This window comes from Prunus avium, chromosome 6 (genome assembly GCF_965620075.1).
Source record: "Prunus avium chromosome 6, drPruAviu1.hap1.1, whole genome shotgun sequence".
Classification (NCBI taxonomy): Eukaryota; Viridiplantae; Streptophyta; class Magnoliopsida; order Rosales; family Rosaceae; genus Prunus; species Prunus avium.
The window spans coordinates 36,669,173-36,691,506 of NC_142289.1; the positions used below are offsets into that span (position 1 = coordinate 36,669,173).

The 22,334-nt window shown below is 36.4% G+C and overlaps 4 protein-coding genes across 8 annotated transcripts; 1 reads left to right on the forward strand and 3 right to left on the reverse strand.

Annotated features, from left to right (window-relative positions):
- Nucleotides 1-1,621: 1,621 nt before the first annotated feature.
- ARP8 (actin-related protein 8) lies at nt 1,622-6,556 on the forward strand. Of its 2 annotated transcripts, XM_021971088.2 has the most exons (12): nt 1,623-2,103; nt 2,509-2,594; nt 2,882-2,952; nt 3,118-3,185; nt 3,507-3,568; nt 3,722-3,819; nt 4,009-4,090; nt 4,560-4,702; nt 5,123-5,271; nt 5,474-5,607; nt 5,773-5,891; nt 6,116-6,556. In XM_021971088.2, exons 1-12 carry the CDS (start codon nt 1,766-1,768, stop codon nt 6,191-6,193), a joined length of 1,428 nt encoding a protein of 475 aa, XP_021826780.1. In that variant the 5' UTR covers nt 1,623-1,765; the 3' UTR covers nt 6,194-6,556. The 2 variants fall into 2 exon arrangements, with proteins under 2 accessions (XP_021826782.1, XP_021826780.1); XM_021971090.2 differs by lacking the exon at nt 6,116-6,556 and having other exon boundaries at nt 1,622-2,103; nt 5,777-5,891.
- A 58-nt stretch (nt 6,557-6,614) lies between these two features.
- Nucleotides 6,615-8,557, reverse strand: LOC110767521 (pentatricopeptide repeat-containing protein ELI1, chloroplastic-like). 2 transcript variants are annotated; one of them, XM_021971087.2, is made up of 2 exons: nt 8,046-8,557; nt 6,615-7,811 (listed from the first exon to the last, which is right to left on the reverse strand). In XM_021971087.2, the coding sequence occupies exons 1-2, from the start codon at nt 8,356-8,358 to the stop codon at nt 6,745-6,747; spliced, it is 1,380 nt and encodes a 459-aa protein (XP_021826779.1). In that variant the 5' UTR covers nt 8,359-8,557; the 3' UTR covers nt 6,615-6,744. The 2 variants fall into 2 exon arrangements, with proteins under 2 accessions (XP_021826779.1, XP_021826778.1); XM_021971086.2 differs by having other exon boundaries at nt 6,615-8,557.
- Nucleotides 8,558-8,759: 202 nt separating this feature from the next.
- Nucleotides 8,760-10,727, reverse strand: LLG1 (LORELEI-LIKE-GPI-ANCHORED PROTEIN 1). Of its 2 annotated transcripts, XM_021971092.2 has the most exons (3): nt 10,466-10,727; nt 10,290-10,346; nt 8,760-9,287 (listed from the first exon to the last, which is right to left on the reverse strand). In XM_021971092.2, the coding sequence occupies exons 1-3, from the start codon at nt 10,569-10,571 to the stop codon at nt 8,923-8,925; spliced, it is 528 nt and encodes a 175-aa protein (XP_021826784.1). In that variant the 5' UTR covers nt 10,572-10,727; the 3' UTR covers nt 8,760-8,922. The 2 variants fall into 2 exon arrangements, with proteins under 2 accessions (XP_021826784.1, XP_088111004.1); XM_088254878.1 differs by lacking the exons at nt 10,290-10,346; nt 10,466-10,727 and adding an exon at nt 9,607-10,265.
- A 1,347-nt stretch (nt 10,728-12,074) lies between these two features.
- Nucleotides 12,075-17,540, reverse strand: LOC110767528 (Sec14p-like phosphatidylinositol transfer family protein). 2 transcript variants are annotated; one of them, XM_021971097.2, is made up of 15 exons: nt 17,216-17,540; nt 16,032-16,143; nt 15,509-15,812; nt 15,293-15,392; nt 14,739-15,005; nt 14,492-14,569; nt 14,310-14,414; nt 14,175-14,224; nt 13,992-14,091; nt 13,789-13,887; nt 13,586-13,699; nt 13,328-13,481; nt 12,772-13,157; nt 12,601-12,675; nt 12,075-12,363 (listed from the first exon to the last, which is right to left on the reverse strand). In XM_021971097.2, exons 2-15 carry the CDS (start codon nt 16,036-16,038, stop codon nt 12,346-12,348), a joined length of 1,857 nt encoding a protein of 618 aa, XP_021826789.1. In that variant the 5' UTR covers nt 16,039-16,143; nt 17,216-17,540; the 3' UTR covers nt 12,075-12,345. The 2 variants fall into 2 exon arrangements, with proteins under 2 accessions (XP_021826789.1, XP_021826788.1); XM_021971096.2 differs by having other exon boundaries at nt 12,075-12,366; nt 17,216-17,539.
- Between the last annotated feature and the right edge of the window lie 4,794 nt (nt 17,541-22,334).

Sequence of the window (22,334 nt, forward strand, 5' to 3'; positions counted from 1 at the left end):
TCTTTAAAATTTTGAAGATAAAGTGGGTGGGGAAATATGACAAGGGGTGGAAATAGCAGTACTCTAAATTAAAGAACCCAAAAAAATTACAATCATATCATAATGCATGGATTACACCCAACTTCTATAGTTAGATTTTGACTTATCCCAAATTTTCTATTATTTATTGTTTGTTTTAAACAATAATGTTTTTAAAAAATATTTTATTATGTTTTTGCACACATGACATATATTTTAGCTAAATAACATGTCACACTTGTATCACGTCGGCATTTTTAACATATTATTTGACAAAGTTGAAGGTGGGGGGATAAAGTGAAAGACAAAACACCGATCAATAGACCTAGCCAACGAATCATGTTTGTCGTGTTCTTGTTAGCCCGATTTCTTAATCAGTAGACACGAATACGACTGTTAAAATAAAGAATGACATGACATGATCCGTTTCACTCGTTACGAATAGTGGGTCCGTTTAATCTACATGATCCGTTTCACTCATTTTAACCTACATGACCCATTTCACTCACTTTACCTTACATGAATTATTTCACTTGCTTTAACCTACATGACCTATTTCACCCCATTTCAAAAATAAACTATATTTCTTAATAAACTGTTAAATGAAAACACCTCATTTTAGACAATATTAAAAAGGATGTTTAAATCTAAAAAATCATTTCATTCACTAAAGTTTCAAATGGGTACTCGCGAATGGGTGAATAACAGTTATTCATGGTTGGATAATATGTATTTTCCCATAGATAACGTAACGATCTGTTAGCTTAAGGGATGGCTAATGGGTCGACTCGTTTTCAACACAACTCATTAAGTCCAACCCGAATATTTATTTTTTTCATGTGAATTAATGTTGTGTTAACATGTTATGTACAATATTATTAGTTCTACTGTTTAAGGAAGTAAAGTAAAATAGTTTAAGTTTTGAGGAGCAATGTAAAATTTAATCGTAGTTTCATACTGTTTAATGCTTTTATCTTTATAAGAGATTCATCTTCTCTTTTTTATTTTCCTATTTTAAATTTTTAGTTTTTAAACATGAAAAATAATTAATTTACTATCTATCCTTATATAGTTTTCATTCCTTATCCTTACTTATTAATATTACTAGTCTCTCCGCACGTGGTTCCGTGCCTGCAAGAGGTTTTTTTAAAAAAAATTAAAATTTATTTTAGAATTAAAAAAGATAATAGGTGGTTGTGTTTCATAAAAATAGGCCATTATCTTATTTTTCTTTTAATTTTAATTTTTTTAAATATGAAAAAGTGTGAATTTACCATATTATCCTCATTTAATTAATAATTTCAATTCTTAATATTTGCATTAACCAATGACATTTTCTGGTATTTTGAATATTTCACCATTTTCTGCCTTTTGCTTTATATATATAGATTAAGGAATTTTTTTGGAATTATAAATGTTTCACTTGAGCCTCCGTGCGCACTTCCGTTGGCAGTTGGCAGTTGGCAGTTAGCAGGCAAAGGAAACGCACAAGAATATGTGTCCCGACAATCAGCTACTCAGATAGCATCTAAATTGGAGGCTCTCAAATCTCCACGTGTCGACAATGTACGCAACCACGTCATCAATTTCTTCCTTCCTTTTCCACGGTGCTACCAAGTACCAACCACTCGAGTCAGACAGAGACAACGCCCAGCTCCATGGAAACTTTCTCGCCACATTTTCCCAATAAAAGTTTTCCGAACGACAATTGAAAAGAAACAGAGAATCAGTCCGAGGCAGAGAGATTATGACGACTTTGATCAGAAAAGTGTGGGAGTCGGTGTCGAGCCGCAAGGGCTCGAACTCGGAGTCAACGTCATCGTCATCGTCATCTTTGGCGACGTCCTCGACGGCGTGTTTGGGGGCGTTCGATCGGGTACCGATAGACCTACTGATGCAAATCGTGAGATTGGTGGGGCCCAAGGAAGCAGCGAAATTGAGCGCTGTATGCAAAGCCTGGAGGTGTCTGATCTCAGACAATGAGCTGTGGATTTTCTTTCTACAGAATCAGAAGGAGCAGGAAGAGCCTCACTGGGATTCCTTTCTTTTCTCTGAAACCCATTTGAGATACGGTTACCCACTTCAGTATGTTCAAATTCAACTCAGCTGACTTTCCACACTTTTTAAATTCTAGCAGCTCAGCTACCAAACCCATTTCAGCATTCAATTCTAAAGTCTGTGTTATGCAGAAAATAGAAGAAATCTAATTCAAATTGGTGTTATTGGTAGTAAATATTGGGATTTTCCTAAGAGAGTTTTTCTTTTTGGCATAAAGGTCTAATTTTCAAGTAACCAAAGATAGAGAATGTCACTTGTAAATTGGATTTCAATTGGTTGGTGTATTTTGTCAATGTGATAGTGGAGTGTTCATAACTTGGAGAAAATGCCACATCAACTGCTTTACTGAGGAAACCTTAATTTTTCTTTGATGCATTGAATTGTGGTTAAAGAGTTATGCTCTGACTCATCAAAATGGAATTTCTATTGCAGACCATTCTGGAGTCAGATGCCCCAATTGTCCTTCATGGCTATTTATGGCCAACGAGAGCAAGTTCCTGGTTCTGTTATCATTGATGGTGAGTGTCTCTAACCTCCTTACTCATTTACAATTCATTATTCTTGAGAATGCTTACTTCTTTTTTCTTTTATTATTCCCATTTTTCTTGAAATCATATATTCTTTTCTTTTGTGCTTTGTTAGGAAGCATGTAAACCAAGGGCTATTGAATGTTTTAGTATAATTTTTATCTACCATCCAGAAGGATATGCTTAGATATAAGATTTCAATTTTGTTAACAACCTTTGAGTTTATCTTGCTTCTACATAAACCATTCCCTCATTTTCTCTTTACATTTCTTGGGAAGGGGGCTCTGGCTATTGCAAGTTTGGCTGGAGTAAATATGCTTGCCCATCTGGGCGGTCAGCAACCTTTTTGGTGAGTGTTTGTTTTAGCTCACAGTTAGAATTTCTTTTGCATACAATTCCCATAAATGGGTTAAATCCCACATGCTTGTTGGTTATGTTTCAAGCTCTCCTGCATTGTTAGTTTCATGATTTGGACTTTGTTGCAATGTCTGTTCTGAAGTGATCTGATTTGCAGGAGTTTGGTAACGTTGAGTCTCCAATGTACTCTAGACTCCGCTACTTCTTTGTTACTATTTACAGCAGGTGTGCCTTTCTATCATTTTAAATTTTCATTACTATTTTGTCCTAGTAAAAAACTATAGCTGTTTGTCTCGATGCTATTCTCTTTCTTTCAGTTAATGGCATAAATGTTTAATTTAAGCTACGTGTTCAATAACTTAAATACAAGTGAGCACATTTAAAATAATTTTCCACTAAAATTTCAAGTTGAAAAAGTATGGAAGAAACAGAACTTATGCACTGCATTAATTATCATGTGGCATGGCGGTTCGAACCTTCAAACTATCGATGCCTTCAAATCTTTAATATCAGGTATAGCTGATGTGTGATTGTGTTTCTCTTTAGGATGCAGGTGAAACCATCTTCACAGCCAGTGGTTCTGTCTATACCCATCTGCCATTATGATGGTGAGTTGCTATCTATTACGTGCCCCTAGAGTTATATCTTGCATTGGTCACATTAATTCTGTGTTATGGTCATGGTCTTGTTATCCTTCGCAAGGTATACTTTTCATCCATTTTGTGTGCTTTTTTTTTACTTTCCTTTTCCTTTTGTTCTAGATACAGAATCTGCCAAAGCATCAAGACGAAAACTCAAAGAAGCCATATATAAAGTACTCTTTGACATGAATGTCCCTGCTGTTTGTGCCATTAATCAGGTAGACTCTTCCCCTTCCCCTCCATAGTAATATAATCTGTTGTCTAAAAACCATAGGAAAGCAAGGAAATAAAGCATACCTAAGATGGATTGCATTCATGCAAAGTTTTTCTATGTGGTCTGGAACTGCATTGTAGATGGGTTAATTGAGTTCTTGATCCAGATTCACTGTCTGCTTTTAAAACTGTAGGCAACTTTAGCTTTATATGCAGCAAGAAGGACCTCAGGGATTGTTGTAAACATTGGTTTCCAGGTCACTTCTATTGTTCCAAGTAAGCTATTTTCATTTTCATTTCATTCTCCTAGTGATTTCAGAAATATTAACTAATGGAAAACAGATCCCTGTCCATATTAATGTTTTCTTGGGGAACATGGATAGTGTCTCTTTTGCAATTGTATATAATTTTTTTTCTTCACAGCTATGCATGACATAATATTGTTTAACCTTTTGAATTAGTTTTTTGAAATGTGAGTTTACTTCTCATTTTTAGGTGGCAATCTGGCATTGTGTGACTTGTACTTCTAGGCTTGCTTGTTTGCTTTTAGTTCTTTAGATATCTCTAGAAAAATTCTTCCACTGAAACTTTTCTAAACTATCCACTGAACTTTTCAGTTCCAATAGTTTCTTTTATCCTTGTCTCTGGTGATCCTTTTTTTTTTTTTTTCTTGTTTCTTTTTTTCCATTTTTGGTTCTTGGGACTTTTGGAACTTTGTACTTATGTTTTACTATTGTGTTTACAGTTTTAAATGGTAAAGTAATGCGCAAGGTGGGCGTGGAAGTTATGGGATTGGGAGCATTAAAGCTTACAGGATTCCTTAGGGAGCTGATGCAGCAGAACAATATCAGTTTTGAATCACTGTACACTGTTCGGACTCTGAAAGAGGTATATTGGCTATCCTTTCATGGTGCAGGCTGTGGTTATTGGATATTTATCCTCATAGAATACTGTCAGTGACTGTTACTGCTACCAGTAGCATTCAACAGTTCTTTATAAAGGACAATTTCTGGTTCTATTTTTTGTTCTTTCTTCTGATGTCATAGTTGTATATGGAAACTTATTGGTGTAATGACAAGTGGAAAGTTAGAAAGTAAGGTGAATATTATGGGTGAAGAAGTTCAATTCGCCCCATGCTTTACTGGGTCAAGGATTGGAATATGCAAAGTTAAGAAAGAAGTGTGTTCATTATTGTGATAAATCAAGAAAGAAAGAAAGAATTTTTCAATTTCATGTTTTACTGTTTCTTAAATTCATTATAAAGACTATCGAATTTGGCTAATGTTCTGTTGGTTGAATAACACTCAGAACTTATGTTATGTTGCTGCGGATTATGAAGCTGAGCTATCTAAAAATACTCAAGCGTCATTTGAAGCCACTGGAGAAGGTTGGTTTACTCTTTCAAAAGAGAGGTTTCAAACAGGAGAAATCTTATTCCAGCCACGGCTTGCAGGAGTGTAAGTACTGTTAGAAAGTTTCAGATTAATTGCTTTCTATTTTTCCCTCCCCCTCATCCTCTTCCCATTTTGTAGATTCTGTTGCATCCATCACATAAAATCATCAATCATGGTTTCTGTCCAACATTACCATTTAGTTTATTCGGAATGCAGAACTTCAGAGGGAAGCTGTATTTAAATTTTAATATGATTTTTGGTATAGGCGTACTATGGGTTTGCACCAGGCTGTTGCTCTTTGTATGGACCATTGTCATTCTGCAGCACTAACAGATGATGATGCTTGGTTCAAAACTGTGGTCTTGTCAGGAGGGAGTGCATGTTTACCTGGACTTGCAGGTATCATTCAATTACACGCACTCTATCTTTTGTGACAAAAGAAAAAACCGAATCTGAAATGGGCAGCTTACTAATCTAGTGGCAATAGAGATGTGAAAAAATGTTGCAAATTACTTGTGATAATACAAATCATTACCTTTTTCTTTCAACATTTTTTTTATTCAGGAAGGTTAGAGAAGGAATTACATGGACTTCTCCCTCCATCTGTATCTAAAGGAATCACAGTCATTCCCCCTCCATATGGTGCAGATACTGCATGGTTTGGGGCCAAGCTGATCAGCAATGTAAGTGTTGTCACTATCTCAAAACCTGTGTTTGGATGTACATTTCGAACAGGCAAAACTGCACATATCCATTGCAAAATATCTTTAAAAGAAATCCATCATAGATTCAGTTGGCTATAAACATTATCAGATATCTGGATTTCTCCATGTGACTTGTGGAGTTGCAAGTTTTAAGGTGGTGTTTGAAATTCTGTTTAATATATAATTACCTGGTGATAATACAGCTGAGCACCTTCCCCCGTCCTTGGTGCATGACAAGGAAGCAGTTCCGGCAGAAGTCTAAAGTCAAGCTTATGTGGTGAATAATTACTCTGGATTATTTGTTTGAGAACTGCCGTGGCCTATACAAGATATGAAGAGGTTATGGTGGAACTCCAAGGTTATTTTCTTATAACTTCCCACAGAAAACAGAGAGACAAAGCAGAGAGAGGCTCTTTTGAAGAACAGGCTGAAATTTGAGAGGTTTTCTCATTGTATATTAGTTATTTATGTCGGAGCGTGCTATAGAATAAGAGTATTCTATTATGTAGTTTCAATAAATTACGAATACCGCGAGCTTCTCTGCCATGCCGAACGAACTGTATGTATCATGAGGCTTTACTGAGCATATAATTGTGTCGAGTATTTGTATGTCTAAAAGTGGAATTTTTTTCGATTTTCCTCAATTTTGCAATTTTCCAACTTAGAGAGCACAGGAGACCATTGATGTGTACAACCTCTTAATAAGTACCAAAATTGGACTTAATTGCATGGCATCAACATCTTTAAAATAATAAGATGTGAAGAATCTATGGCCTCTCCCACATCGAAAATGTATGCTATGATGGAGTTCTAACTTCAATTGCATCTATGTCTAAAAATCTATTAACCCTTCCCCCCACATCTTGTAGATTTCATTGTACTTGCTATGATTAATAGTCCCTGCTTCAAAGTCATGGACCACACCATCTATTTCAATGAAGCTCAGTCCACGAGTTGTCTCCAAGTCATTTTCTCTGATGAGCTTTCTAATTTTAGTTGCCGTTTCCTTTTCCCCAGCCTTAGCGAACATAAGCCCTGCAAGTTTATATCTGTCACCAGACATTGGCTCAAGTTCAGTCAAGTGCTTGAAAGCAAGGTTCCCTCTCCTCAGGTCATTGTGCATCCTACAAGCACCAAGTAACGCACCCCATATAACCGAATTGGGCTTTTCCGGCAGTGACATGATAAGGTCTTCTGCCTCAGCCAACCACCCGGCACGGCCAAGAAGGTCCACCATGCATCCATAATGTTCAATGGATGGTCTTATCCCATACTCATGCACCATTTGATAAAAGTACTGATATCCCATTTCAACATAGCCGGCATGGGAGCAAGCAGATAAAATAGCCACAAAAATTATCTCATTCGGATAAGTTCCATTAGCAACCATGTCATCAAACAGTTCAAAGCACTTTTCAGCTTGCCCGTGTATGGCAAAACCAGAAATAATAACCCCCCAAGCAACTAAATCTTTTTGTGGCATCTTCTTAAAGACTTCATAGCCATGTTCAATGCTGCCACATTTGGCATACATGTCTATGAGAGCAGTACCAAGAGTGACACTAATCTTAGCCCCAATTTTATCAGCATATGCATGTATCCATTTTCCTTGGTCTAAAGCTCCCAAATGAGCACAGGCAGACAATGAGCTCACAAGGGTTGCCTCATTTGGAGAAACTTCGGAAATCATCATCATTTTCTGAAAGAGGCCTAATGCTTCTACAGACATACCATTCTTTGTGTACCCTGCTATCATTGCGCTCCATGATGCGTCATCCTTTTCTACCATGTTATCAAACATTTCTCTAGCCTTCTCTACTTCACCCTGATTGAGGTACCCGGAAATCAACGAGTTCTTCGCAAGCGTGTTCTCTTCAGGGAAGCTTGCAAGAACTTGTTCTGCACAGACCAAACTGTCAGTTGAACTCGAGTACATGTGTATTAGTGAGCTATGAACGTGTGTATCCATTGATGTGCCGTCCTTAACTATCCGGCAATGCACTTGTCTACCTTCAAAGATTGCACTCAGTTGGGAACATGCTTTAAGAACAAAGGTATAAGTGTAATTGTCTGGTTTTAAGCCATCTAGTAAAAGTTTATTATACAGCAACAAAGAATTATTTGGGCACTTACCCAGTATCAATCCTCTGATCATGTTATTGAAGGCAAATACATCAGGACAAGATATTCTATTGAAAACTGATGAGGCATGGTAAATTTGTGACACTGTAACATAGGACTGAAGAAGCCTCCCTGCATTTGGAGGGCGGTCAAGCAGTCCTGATACAACTAATTGAGCATGTACTTGTCTTACTTCTTGGAAGTTGCTACACATTTGAAGAAAAACCAGAGTGGTTGGCATTCTAACCGGGATTTTCGAAGAGAAGGATGGTAACTTGTTCTGATTGGCAAGAGACGGAGGAGCAAGAGCAGCCATGATTGCCATATAAATTGCTAATTGTTGTTGGAGATGAACCTTAGAGTTTAGTAGAAGTAAAGGCCTTGTACACCTCACTGTGAACCCTCCAAATTGTTATACTTTGGCCGGCTGGGGGAGAAAATTAGATGATTCTCCCAAATTTTATATTTTGGTCTGCACTGGCATCAATTATTTAGAGCCACAGAAACAAAAGTCCAAGCTACAGATGATATGAAGATAATTGCATCTGGTCCCCACATTACACACTCCAGCTCATTTGACACATTTGGAAACCATGATGAGTTTGCAATTAGATATTTCGACGCGTTTAAAAGGACGAAGCAGAACTCTTGAAAACGAGAGATTTTGAAGTATATAGCTGTCAACGTATTGCACAAACGGACATTTAAATATTACAAATACCAAAATGCCACCACAAAATGATGCATTGAAATCAATGGAAAGTATCTTATTACAACGGTATTAGCTCTAGCACTTGTGGTAAAACATGAATGAAAACCCGATGAATGAAAAAATTGTAACTTCCTCACAAGTCTAAATATACTAAATGGCTGAAAATGGTCTTGACATTCATAATAACCCAAATAACAATACTACGAAACCAGCTGTGAGCATTAGCAATGGAGATTGATTGCATGTGGTATGAACACCATTTACATCGTCAGCCGAAGTTGATGGTGGTAATGCAGGGCATAGAAGACCTTCCTTCCCGTCATGGCACTCATTGGCAAAAAGCCCCGGTGGGTAGTTTCCATAGAGGTTAATGTAGCTGAACATAATTGAAGCACATTCATTTGTCAAGTCATTCAGCACATCTGTATAAGGACAAGCCAATTCCTTGAATGCAGCACAACACTGGGCAGCAGGGTACTGTGGTCCTTTGCATCGGCTTGTGATAACAGTGTAGTTCAAAAACTCAAAGTTCACTGGACAGCCTGCAGATAACAAGAGACAATATTTCACAAGAGTTAGTTACCTTCTAATAAGATCTATAAACAGAAAAATAAGCTCACAAGAGGATTAAGGTTCTACGCAACCCATAACCAAAAAGAGCCTCAGTGAGACATATAAGCTTCCAAGTTCTTACTGAAAAATAAGCTTCAAAGTAATGCAATCTGGTTGAAAAAAAATATTTTGCCTAATTGAATCATGTTCTTGTTTTGTGTTTTCTTTCTTTGCTGTTTCATTTACAATCCTAAACATGCTTCTAGCCTTCCCGATCTCTCAAACGAACAATATATAAGCTTCTTCTACCTATAATTTCCAAATCAATGAAAAAAGTAGAGAGGGGCATCAAATAGCAACGCCATTTTCCAATCATCTTGCAGAATATGGGCAATCCAGTGGTACAAAAGGATGCAAGCTGAGACAATACACAGCATAATCAAGTTGCAGAATATCAGCTTGGCTTCAAATTAAAGCCCAATCTCAAGCTCCTCTATTTTTCTCTTCCTTATATCTATGCGAGTTAAAAGGAAATCTTAGCATATGAGAACTTAAGAAGACACGATAAACCATCAACCATTTGCAAATATATACTATTCTGTGAAAGACCCCCCAATTTAGTCACTAGATTTCGATTCCATTCTGGTCAATTAATTTCTCAAAGCAAGTTTTGACATGGATTTAACTAACCAGAAACTGAAATAACAGAAAAGATAAGTACTGGATTACTAGTGAATTATCCTAATTAAGGCCAATCCATCAGCCTCCAATAACAGATCATCTACACAAGCAGCATATAGATGCAAACTGCAATCTGCTTACATCGTCCAAATAGTAAAATTGAAGCTAGAAAAGGCCATCAAATGGGTATTGTCGAAAACTAGAAAACAGCAGTTTGCATACCTTGCGGCACCACAATTCAATTTCTAGAGTTAGAATTCATGACAAACAAAGAAAAAAAAATTCAGAGAAGGGTGTGAAGGAAATGAAACCTTTCTTGGCCTGCAGTAGGTTCCGGCCGATTGAAGCCTGAGATTCAAAGATACCATCTGTAGTTACAGACAGAAGAAACAAAAGTTTAGAGCTTTGTTGAATCTGAGCTTACTTGTATTCAATGTAATGGTATGGCACTACATATATAGAAATTATCTGTTAAATTGAGCAACACCTGAAATGAAAGTAGGAGAAGAAGAAGAAGAAGAAGCAGGAAAACCCATCAAAAGGAAGAAGAAGAGAATTGAAAAGCTGAAGCAAAAGCTTTGATTCAACACCATGCTTTCTGGGTTCTTGGAGAGAAAAAAGAGAAGCCAAGTTAGAGATCAAAGATCTCTCTTTGTTGACTAAAGAGAGTTTTTCCTCCCCCTTCTGTTTCCCTTTCTTTTATTTGTTCAATATTTCTTCTTCTGGAAAGAAAAAAAAAGAGGGTAAAAAGCTTAAATCTTTCTGTTTTTTCTTATTTTTAATTTTTGCAATTTTGCTAGCAAGTTGAAGTAGCTAGCAACTTACCTTTTAGGAACAGTCGTGGTTGATGAAAATGGAGTACAGCAGGCTACGCGGAAATTGGTTTTTTTTTTCCTCCTCCCATTTGATTTTTAATTTTGGTTATATTGGGCCAGTGGGTATTATTGTCTTTCTCTAATATTATTTATTTTTCTTGTCAGATCTCTAATATTGTCTTCTTTTTTTTATTTTTCTAATATTGTTTTTGGACAAGCATGAATCTAGGAAGATCAAAATGTTATTATTTTCATGATGATTGTTTGTTTTTAACTAGTGGTTTTTGTCTTTGTGTCTTTGGGATTTCACTGCCAAATTCCAAAGCCTAGTTTAGTTGCAACTGGGCAACTACAACTAAATTGTGGACTAAATAGTTCATACTTAAGAGTAAGATAGATAAGCTCAATTTACCTTATTCAAAAATAATTATTATTTGAAATTTTATTCACCAACCTCATAATTATATACTTAGCTTCCCACAATTGGTGGTTTTGGATGTCACGTTTCTTCCGAAAATGACCAACATGCTTTTATTTTATTTTATTTTATTTTATCTTAATGGAATTGCGCGTTAGCTCAACCTTTTCCAACCAGATCTTGCTGTCACCATTCACCACAAAACAAATATGATAAATTATTTACGTTAATGGAATAATGTGGTCCACCATAATTAGTAACTAATATTACGAGGCTTGATAAAAGAAAATACTTACTTCCTTATCAGGTTAGTGGGAAGGAACTCTTATATTTCTGCTAATAGTAATGTGACATGTGTGCAAAAGTTTTCATTTTGTGTTTTTGATGAATTGTTTTTACGTATGTATCAAAGTGTGATTCACATGAAAGAGGAGTATCTCTTTACAGGTAAGGAGGAGGCAAGTAGATAAGTCTTTGAGAGCTCCCAACACCTTAGGCTTTGCATTTCCACAGAAAAGTCACACATTACTTTTTTCATAAACCTAGCCTTTCAAGACAACCTTTTGGACTTGGAGGGTCTTTTTGTCATCACCAGTGCATCAATTGGTAGACAAGTTAAGCGGCTTTTTTTTGTTCTCTTCCTGATTTTGGGCAAATTGCATGCCAATTCAAGTATCAACTAACAAGGTGAAAAGGAAACTCTGTTGGCATTTCAGTATTTCTTATGCTAGAGATCAACCCAGTGGGGCTCTTACTCTGAAATATAATTAGTGAATATCTGAGTGAATATTGAAATTTTCTTTACATGTAAGAAGAGTAGAAGACCTTGCATGTTTTTTTTTCTCCAAAATGAAAACAAGTGATGCCGAATTGTACAAGATTTCATTAATTCTTTTTCTTTTTTTTTCTTTTTTTTTTTTCTGTTCATCTCTGCACTGTTCTGTTTCAAAGCAGCAAAAAGGTTACAGCCCATGTAGCTTGATAGACAGGAAATATCAAAAAAGAAGGTAAAAAAAAGGGGGTGGGAGGGACGAGAAAATCGTATCCTTCTGCCTCTTCCGAGTGTGTATATTATCATACTTCTTTAACATAGATCCACGCATGTAGCTTGTTCTACTATGAGTCGTTACCTGTTCAACAAAACGGTCTCTTCTGCTGCATCAAAAAAGCATTCCCAATGTCAGATTCAGCTCGACGCAACTATAATTTATAATATGAACATCAGGTTTTAAGCGCTATGATTAGAAAAGGCTTCTTTCACTACTTATCTATTGCTAGACCCCTGTGACTATATCATACGTTCATATTGATCATATTACGATGAACAAAATTCCCCATAGAAGACTTAATGATGTTCCAAGTTACTGCAGTTTTTGCTAAGAGACTTACACGAAATTTAGATTCCTGCAGATTATCCAGCAACCTAGCAATCTCTAGTTGCTTTACCACTGCAGCATGCAGCACCTGTAACAATAACATTCAAGTGAAAATAATTGTTATCTATGCTATTAAGAGTTCAATAATCAAATGACCAAAAGTAGTCACAGTTACATAGCATACTCTTTTTGTTTGCTCAAGATCATGTTCAACAGACTTTATCCTGTCCAAAGAGTCCATCAACATTCGCTCCTTCTCTAAAGGAATCACAGCAGGCTTGTTGTTAAGGTCCTCGTATACTTTTTCTAGCTGTTGAAGACGCTGTAAACATGGGAGGACATAGTCTTCTTCATTCACAGCTTCAGGTGTTGGTGACTGGCTATGTGTGTTGCTTTCCCCCAAATTGGATGGGTAAATGTTGTTCTTCCTTCCCCAAAATTCAAATCGTAGACTATGAGAAAATGGTATTAGTCTGACCAGGAAAGATATCAGCATTCTTGCCACACGAGAGAAGTCCCTCGTCTCAATTTGGTCCTTAACAATGTTATGCTGAAAGTTAACTGAACTACCTGAAAAGATCCATGAATTTAGAACATAAGCTAAAAGGTAAGGTTGACAAGGAAACAACAGCTGATAGCTGAAATACAAATCAGCGGTAATAACAATTTGTACATTTGTAAAAGTTGATAATAAAGCTTGTAGCAAAACTAAATGAAAATAAGTTAGTAATAGTATTTACCTTCTGAATTTGATGTTGCCTCACGAGAAACATTTTCCATGCTATGATTAAGTGATTGACCCTGACGAAGTCCCACTCCTTGATCACTTGTTACAGCTTTCTCAACCAGAGGCAAATTATCATCACAGCTGTAGTAAGCATTTGGATCTGATGCCTTCACGTGCATAAAACAAATTAATCAAAACACACACCAACATATGTATGCAGTACATATATGGAACCACACAAATCACAAAGAAAATAAATCTCGAAACTCACTTCTTCATTAACTGCGTCCAAAGGAGGAAACGTAGAACTCCTTCGTCCTAGCGAAGAACAAGGATCATCATTATCTGACGCGGATTCTACAATTGATGTATCACTTGTTCTCCCCTGTTTAAAAAGAACAAGAACAGAATGATGGATGCATCATTATCTGAACCAGTAAGAGAAAGTACCATAAATAACAATTCTGAACTAACCTTCAGCGGGCGTATTTGAATATAAGAGTCAAATTTCTGCTCTTCATTAGACACTCTGGTAATTTCCCTCACAAATGTTGCTTCAGCAGCATGCAGAAGCTACAAATTAGAGACCTCAGGTTAATCTTCACGAATCAATTCAATAAAGTGATTCAAGCCCAAAACCACCATACAATTCAATAAGAAAAAAGAAAGGTAATAACCTTCATTATCTCTATGTCATTCCATGGACCTTTATTAGACTTAAGGCAGCCTCCTTCAGCAGAACATGTACATGATCCGCCCAGGAAGTCTGGCAACTGACTGAAAGGAGATGTGTAACAATGAGATGATGGGTACTGTCAAGTGCCAAGGAAAACATTGCAGATAGTATAATGTAAACATACCTTGAATCAATGACTTCCAGTAGTTTAGACAAAGATTTGGGTTCCAGAACCTGGATTTTAAGACAGTTAATACAAAAATCAAGGCTGCAAGAGAAAGGAAAACTAGATGCCACGGGCCCGAACAATATCCTTTACCTGTATCTTTGCAATAGTCTTTACATCAAGAAATTTCTGTGCAGCGGGCCAAAGCATCTTCTTAAAGCCAGGGCCAGCATTGACGATGTACATTCGGTGTAATGTCTATATATTGCAAAACAGTTAGATCACATACAGCACTTTATAACAACATATAATTGTTTAAACCAAAGTTCAGCTACCTCAGGGTAGTAATTGGTGTCTATCTTTGTCATGGCACTCAAGAGATTCGCAGCAGTCCTTGTGAAATTTTTCATGCCCTGTATTTCACATAACATCAAATTTCTAATTCAAATTCTGCAAATTCACAATGGCAGCTATGGAAGTACCAAACTCGTACAAATATTTTAAGATCCTACGAGTATCAAATTAGAAAAATGGGGTTTCTATACTGAAAGGAAATGCATTAGAGTGAAGAGGTTAGCATACCAAGCCTTGTACATCAAGTATAGTTGTTGTTGAACAGATCTGTCTCTTTGCTGCAATTGAACAAGCAGGGAATTTCTCCTGTAGAGCTCTCTCAAATTCTTGGACATGATACTTTAAGTATCGCTCTATACTGGTGATTTGCATAAGCCTACTTGGATGAGCTTTTCCTAGCCTTTCTATGTAAACCGGTCTGCCTTCTTTATCAACCCCATGGTACCCTTGAGGGTAATATTGCAATACTTCATCGAGCTCTTCAAATTCGAAATCCTTCAATTGATTATTATGAAAAGGTGTTAGAACTAAAGGAATATATATATATTAAAAGTTCGTACTGTAAATATACGACATCATTCCGAGGCCAGTTTTAATTCAGATGTTAATGAATTAATGGCCAAATATTGACCATCAGTTTCAAGGTCTTAGATTAGTTTAACTAACTTTTTGCTTCCAACTAAATTTGAGTTAATGAAGTCTTCCCTAGCACACCAAAAACTTATCCAGTCTATTATTACATCAATAGATACATCATTAGTAACAAAAATTAACATCCTTACCTCCAAAATGGTGTCTGTTCCAAATTCTTTTCTCCATTTAAGCATTTCTTCCCATAAATGGATTGTCTTTTCAATGTTAAGGTCTCTAGCTTTCAAAAATCTACATGAGATGGGGAAAAAGATAACATTAAGCTTACTATCCAGTAAATCTGAATTTTCAGCTGATAATTAGTCACAATGTTAATGAAACACAGATATATTGAGGCATTGGCTGACCTCAACAAAGTATGGTAGTCATCATGCCTCGCTGGCAACAAGTCCATGTCAAGGAGTCTTTGACGCAATTCTTGGACAGCACTCTCCTCTTTTTCATCACGTACATCTTCTATGGAAACTGATGGAACCCGGTAATCGATTTTCCTTTTTCCCCTTTTCTTAAGAGAGTGAGTAAACTTGCTTGAAGCATTTATCGCCTTCTTCTTGAGGTTGCAAATCCTTGAGCGTCGTCTCTCCTCTTCAGAATTCTCAAAGTCTGACCTTCTATCTCGAATTTCATCACAAGCTCCCAGCCCTTCTAGGCCTAAAGTGAACAAATGTACACAGTCAAAGATCATAATTATGAACTTTTTCTGATACACCGTTGTTTTCAAATATTCTTTTCCTATGCAAAATTTATCTCGAATTTGCATTTTCCAATGAAACAAGCATCACATTCCCTTGAACTAACACATTGTGTTGAGTAAAATTGTTCTTCCACCAGAAAAAAAATATGTATTAAGCTTGTGGACCAAAAGCATACCTGACATGTTAGTCCTATGCAGAAGGAAGATCTTCCGAGTTGCTTGACACTAATTTTTCAGAGCAAGAAAGCAAATCCACAGTAAACTCTACAGCATGCATGTGCCCATATACTGTAAAAGGATAAGCAACGACTTAGGATTCAAAGGTAAGACATAATCATATCTTCATTATACAGAATTAAAGCAGAAGTGAAGTGACTGACTTCATTCTTTAGTAGGACAGAAGATGAAATATGATTAACTAATTTAAATGCGCACACAACCAAATCAAGTCCTCCAAACCATCGCAGTCAGAACAAGTAACCCCCCCATGGAACCAAATAATATAAAAATCAGAATAATAAACCTGAATAACTATCTAAATGTAAATCACCAGCTCTTGGCTGCATTTGGTAAAAATGAGAAAAGGAAACAACTGCATTGTGTTCTGGTACTTTCCCTGTGAATTCCTACCCCACAATTTCACATTCTCATGAAACCTTATCACTATTAGGCCTCCCTTGAACCGTTGAACCTATGTTCCACTACTTTACTGAGTCATTTTCCGCATAATTAAACCTTGCAAATAAAAGTCACTTTCCAACGCCTGTAGGCTCACCAAACAAACCCTTTAAAATTCAATACATAACTCTTAAAAAGGTAGATAGATCTGAAGCAGCTAAATTCTCCAAACTAAAGACACCCCATTTTTCTCTATCTTCAGAACAAGCAGATTCCAATCTCATCATATCCAAATTTGCCACCTTTGACGGATTTCACTTTCCTGTTTCCATTAATTTTAACAAAAACCACAAGAAGCAGCCTGATTTCCGAAAACCAGTCGAAAAGGAATCTTTCTCACTTCAGGTGATTAATGAAAGAACTGAAAAGGGAAACCCCATTAAGCAACTCAATTCCAGGAGCTCTGAAACTTATGAGTTTGTGAGAACAGTGAAACCGTTAAAAGCTATTTGAGCATCTGAACCATCAAGCTCTCGCATTTACACCTTCTCAACGCTCCTAAATCCCCCAATCGCATTAAATCTCACCAATGCCGATAAGCCACGTTCGGATCACATCGTAACTCTACGTAAATTTTCCACAAAACCAAACGTACACGCCAAAATCCAAAAATACATACATATCGATATTCTAATTTCCAAAAAAGAAAGAAAATTTAAGAGAAGTGGAAACAAAAAAAAACCTAGATTGAAAGCTGGATCACCATCCGAGAAGCTTAGGTCATCGATTCGCGCGCAGAGAATCTATCCAGAAACAGAGACGGAGTGATAAACGGAAAAAAAACGAAAGTCGGTAGGAGATTTTCCCGAGAAAAAGTCGGGAATTTTCTCGAGAAAATTTAATGAACAGCTGAATGAGTTTATAATAGGATGGATTAGCAGAAAGAAACGAAAAGCAACAAAATTCACAATTCGGAAGAGAGAGCTCTCTCCTTCTCCTTCTCCTTCTCCTTTCCCCAGCTGTCCTCTCTCCTCTCTCTTTTTATTTTCCTTCTCCCTCTTTATTCATTTTCTTCTTCTTTCTTTTTTATTATTTATTTATGGCCCTTAATTCGCTTATTTGGCACCGCTGTCCCCTCAGATTTGCATACGTGGCAGTTTCTGCTTTCATTTTCATTTTTTATTTTTTTATTAATTGTATTTAGGTTGCGGCAAAATTGGATTGACGGTGGTGATTGGAGTCGGATAAAGCAAAGTTATGCTCTTTTGCTTGTTCGATTCGTTTCGTTCTAACTTTTTATTTATATATATATATATATATCAACTCACTTCTTTGATTAAATTGTAAACTTTTTCGATTGCGAACTAAAAGTTAAACAATTCTAATCTGTTTGAAAATTCTAGAAGTGAATTGAAAGATTATTCGACCTATGATACATGGGGTCTTATTCTATAATTTTCCACATACGAAAAGAATTAGAATTGTAAAGTCTAGAAAAGTTGAGTAAAAAATATTTACGATTCAATGACACTTTAGGTAAATTTACGTTCCATTTATTCCACTTTATAAGAAAATTAAATTTAAAAAAATTAAACGTACATGTACTGTACATTCATTGAAGCGTTTTAAATTCACACGTTTAAAAATAAATTTAAAAAAAAAAAAAAAACTCTCCCATTTGTTTATGGGCTATAAATACAGTCAAAATGGATTAAACAAAGATAATTTTTTTTTTAATTGAGAATTTAATTTACTTGCCGAAGTTACTAATTCCCAAGACAACGAAATTGGGTGCATAAAAAAAGGTCAAACTAAAATTAGGAAACGGTTTTCCATACGACCAAAATAGTAGGTTTGTTTGCTGTAACCCAAAAAAATAAATAAATAATTTATAATTAAAAAAGTAGGTTTTGTTTGTTGGCACGAAATTCGTAGTGTCAGCTTATTTAGTTAGTACGGTGTCATCATGATCATTGATTCCTGATATGAGTGATGGGTCAATGATTTGTCAGTCAATCGTGTGGCTCAGAAAACTCCTGATAGGATAGTAGGGGAGGAGGATGTTGAAGGAAAACAGTCGAATTCTGTAGAGTTAGTTGATGGTGGTTAAAAATTAGGGTTTAACAACAACAGCTACGCAACAAAACAAAGACGATACGCACCGTACTGTTGAAGTGAATTTACTACGCCCACCTAGGGTTTGAAATTAATTAGGTTAGCCCCCGACCCCACCATGGTCCATGGATGATGGATGATGGAGACCTGTCATCTCTCATGACATGATCTCATCACAAGCATCTTGTGTTTGCCTTGCCACGGTGCCACCACCATCACTTGAATTAATTCACTCCATAAAAACAAAAACTAAACTTCACTCCGAAAGTGTTGGATATTTTAACGAGATGAATTTTGTGTGTCCATGTATGTCGACAACCTTTTATGGACCCAATTTAATGGCATAATTTAGCCACTACAATTTATTTATTTTTCCTATGATTCTAAGTTTGTAATTCTTGCAAGGGGCTTGTAGCAAGACGTTAAAAGTATTTACTCATGCACTTAAGCTATTGCGTACAAATTCCCCTCCAATATCTCTTGCATAAAAAGATTTCCTAATTTAGTATACAATATTATAGGCTAGATTTGACCCCAACAAAAAAATACTATAGGGTATATGTACTTTTTGAGAAGAAAAAAAAGACACAAAGTTGTTAATTTACAGTCATCATCTTCTTACACTTAGATTTCGTTTGTTAGGGAGGACTATACTAGCAAAATGTCTATATTTCATGTGCAATCAATACATAATATGGATATTGTTGTCTAACTTAAATGACGAAGGAGGACTATTCATAAGAGGTTAATGACTAAAAGTTATCCCTTATAATCCCACTAATTTCAAGGGAATTAGAGGGGATAAGTTTTACTCATCAACGTCTTATAGACAGTCCCCATTCTTCCTCCAAGTTAGGTAACATACTCATATTATATCTTCAATGCACATGAAATCTAGGTATTTTTCTAGTCTATCCTAGTCCTCCCTACCAAACAAGTTCTATATGAAAACCAAAATAGAAAAGTAGTTTAAAAAAGCTAAAACCTAATTAGTGAGAGTTGTGGAATATTGGTACCATATGAATGGGGAAAAATAAAAGCTAACCAAGATTTGAGTGAGATTCTCTTCCTTTTGTAACCATGAATTTACTTGGAAGAAGTTGGCACGGCAAACTCTATCCCACCTAGAAGTGCTAGCATGCATGACTGTGTTTTGAGTATTCTACTGAACGTTCTGGAAGAAAAAGTGAGAACTCGAATTCACCTAACTTGGATTACGTCTACAACATTTATTTGGTTTTTCACTAATAACTAATGTGGTTGCAAATATTAAAAGACTAATCCTCGTGTAAGAGGTAACTTATCAAATTTTCTAAGTTGGGAAAAGGTTTCTTGTTGCATATATGCAACGCGTGGGGTATGTCGATCGGCTAGGCCAAAACAAGCATGAACATATATTATTGTCTATGGCCCGTTTGATAATTATTTTAATTTTAATTTTTAATTTTTTATTTTTTGTGTTAGAGTATAGAGAAAAATGAGAGTGAGTGTGAGATTGATAGAGAGGATGAGAGGGGAGGATGGGAGGGAGGAATAACAAAAATAAAAATGAAAACAATTTCAAATAAATTGAAATTGTTATCAAACGAGCCCTAGATTTATTGTTTTTTGTTTTTTGGGTAGAAATTATTTTAGACTCGAATGATTGGTAAAGAGGAATGTTGCATAATTGTGATATGTCTCATCACCCGACCTCGCATTTTCCATGATATAAAAGGAAGATTAATCTTTGCAAAAGCTATTCGTATTGTTTGGTGGGTACGTATGATCGATCTAGAATTGAGATGGATTAGGTAATCTTCATGGGATATTGAGTCATCACATTTCACAAGTCACTAAAACCCAATATCAAAAAAAGGCCACTAATGTTTTGAATATGGGATAATAGTGAGTGCAAACCATCACGTAAATGCAATAAGACAGCAAAGTCAATCCAAAAACGTGATTTACAAAATCGATTTGTGTTTTCTTTGTCAATCCCACCGCCCTACGCAATCTGTGTTTCCTTCCCCTTTAACAATCCATTTGCACATATTTGAATTTGAGCCATTTGCCCAGTTTGTGAAATTACATTACACGAAATCTTTTGAGATCGATCACTTGATTAGAAAATGCATATATTTGGCGAGAGGTCCCCCTAGGGATTGTGGGATCAGATATCAACAGTCTCCACTTAATAGTGCTTTCTGATTACCCACTTAATTATATGATTGTTATTATAGTTTCTCTTGAAGCACTATGTTCGTTCGGGTCCCAATTATATGCTTTAATGATTTTCAATTTGCATGATTTTTTTTATAAGAATGATCTATAAATAAAGATTTGAAAAATGGACGATTTGGATCGTTAAATTTTTTAGGATTATTCGCAGCAATGATCTCTCAACTATACCCCAAGTTATACTTTGGTCACTCAACTCAAATATTAGTTGCAGTGGTCACTCAATTAGGTGTTTTGTTGCACCGTTAGTCCTACCGTCAAGTCTCTCTAACGCTAGAGACTAATGGTGCAACACAACACCTAATTGAGTGACCAAAATGTAACTCCGAGTATAGTTGAGGGATCATTGCTACAAATAATCTTAACTGAAAAGTCACATTTGCCCATCAATAATCTAAGAGATGCTTGCCACGTCATCATTTTAAACAGAAAATGTAACAGACTTGACGGTAGGACTGACGGTGCAACAAAACACCTAATTGAGTGACCTCTGCAACTAATATTTGAGTTGAGTGACCAAAGTGTAAATTGGGGTATAGTTGAGGGACCATTGCTGCGAATAACCCAATTTTTTATTAGGGTAAAGGGTCTAAAACCCCCCTGGACTATTTGGCTTGTCGAAATGTCCACCCTGAATTTTTTTTTCAGCCAATTTAGCCTTCGTATTAAATTTAATCGCCAATTTCACTCCCGCCGTTAGGTTTTCCCCAATTCCATCCAAATGCCCGTCTAAAAAGAATAAAATAATCTTTTTAAAACACAAGTTGAATAAAATATTAATAAAAATAATAAAAACCAACAAAAACTTTTCTTTTTCTCTCTCTAGAACCTCTGTTTCCCTTCTTCCCGATCAAACCCAATCCCCTCCTCTCTCTTCCATAACCACCATTACCAACCACACTCACCATCATCACAACACAAACGATGTATATATGGAGCACCGCATCATCCCCAGACCCAGCGGCGACTCCACAACCTCACCACAATATCTCTCTCGGGATCATGTTCTCATGCTCCTCCCCGATGCCCACTACCACCCCAGCCAGATCCCATCCACCCTCTTTCTCTCTCTCTAACCGGATACAACATTAGGCACAAAGAGAAACATGCTCCTCCCCGATGCCCACTACCACCCCAGCCAGATCCCATCCGCCCTCTTTCTCTCTCTCTAACCGGATACAACATTAGGCACAAAGAGAAAATTCATGTGCTGGATTGAATTCATTCTCTGTTTTCAAATTATTATTTTTTTTGTTTTTGAATTTGCAGCCATAGAAGCAGATAATTTATTTTTTGAAATAGGCGGGTTCGAGTTGATGGGGTGTTGGGAAGGATGGGGCGAATTCAATTTTGTAGTTGTTGGGCTATCGGCGATGAAGCTGGTAGGATGGGGATGAAAGAGGCCAGAACTGAAGAAAAAAAGAAAAGAAAAGGGGAGACCAAACCCTATCGCCCTCCATCTCTCTGCCTCTCTCTTAGGGTTTCAGATTCTTAGTTTCATTGACGCGGAGGAGGGTCGTCGGCGG

Excerpts from the sequence above, each read along its gene's own strand:
- ARP8 (XM_021971088.2), top strand. The coding sequence starts at position 1,766 with ATGACGACTTTGATCAGAAAAGTGTGGGAGTCGGTGTCGAGCCGCAAG. Across the intron at positions 3,186-3,506 it reads TTTGTTACTATTTACAGCAG|GATGCAGGTGAAACCATCTT; the intron begins GTGTGCCTTTCT and ends GTTTCTCTTTAG. Across the intron at positions 5,608-5,772 it reads ATGTTTACCTGGACTTGCAG|GAAGGTTAGAGAAGGAATTA; the intron begins GTATCATTCAAT and ends TTTTTTATTCAG.
- LOC110767521 (XM_021971086.2), bottom strand. The coding sequence starts at position 8,358 with ATGGCAATCATGGCTGCTCTTGCTCCTCCGTCTCTTGCCAATCAGAAC.
- LLG1 (XM_021971092.2), bottom strand. The coding sequence starts at position 10,571 with ATGGTGTTGAATCAAAGCTTTTGCTTCAGCTTTTCAATTCTCTTCTTC. Across the intron at positions 10,347-10,465 it reads TTCTCCTACTTTCATTTCAG|ATGGTATCTTTGAATCTCAG; the intron begins GTGTTGCTCAAT and ends CTGTAACTACAG. Across the intron at positions 9,288-10,289 it reads CCTACTGCAGGCCAAGAAAG|GCTGTCCAGTGAACTTTGAG; the intron begins GTTTCATTTCCT and ends TGTTATCTGCAG.
- LOC110767528 (XM_021971096.2), bottom strand. Across the intron at positions 14,225-14,309 it reads AGACTATTGCAAAGATACAG|GTTCTGGAACCCAAATCTTT; the intron begins GTAAAGGATATT and ends CTTAAAATCCAG. Across the intron at positions 12,367-12,600 it reads TGCAGGAATCTAAATTTCGT|CAGAAGAGACCGTTTTGTTG; the intron begins GTAAGTCTCTTA and ends TTTTTGATGCAG.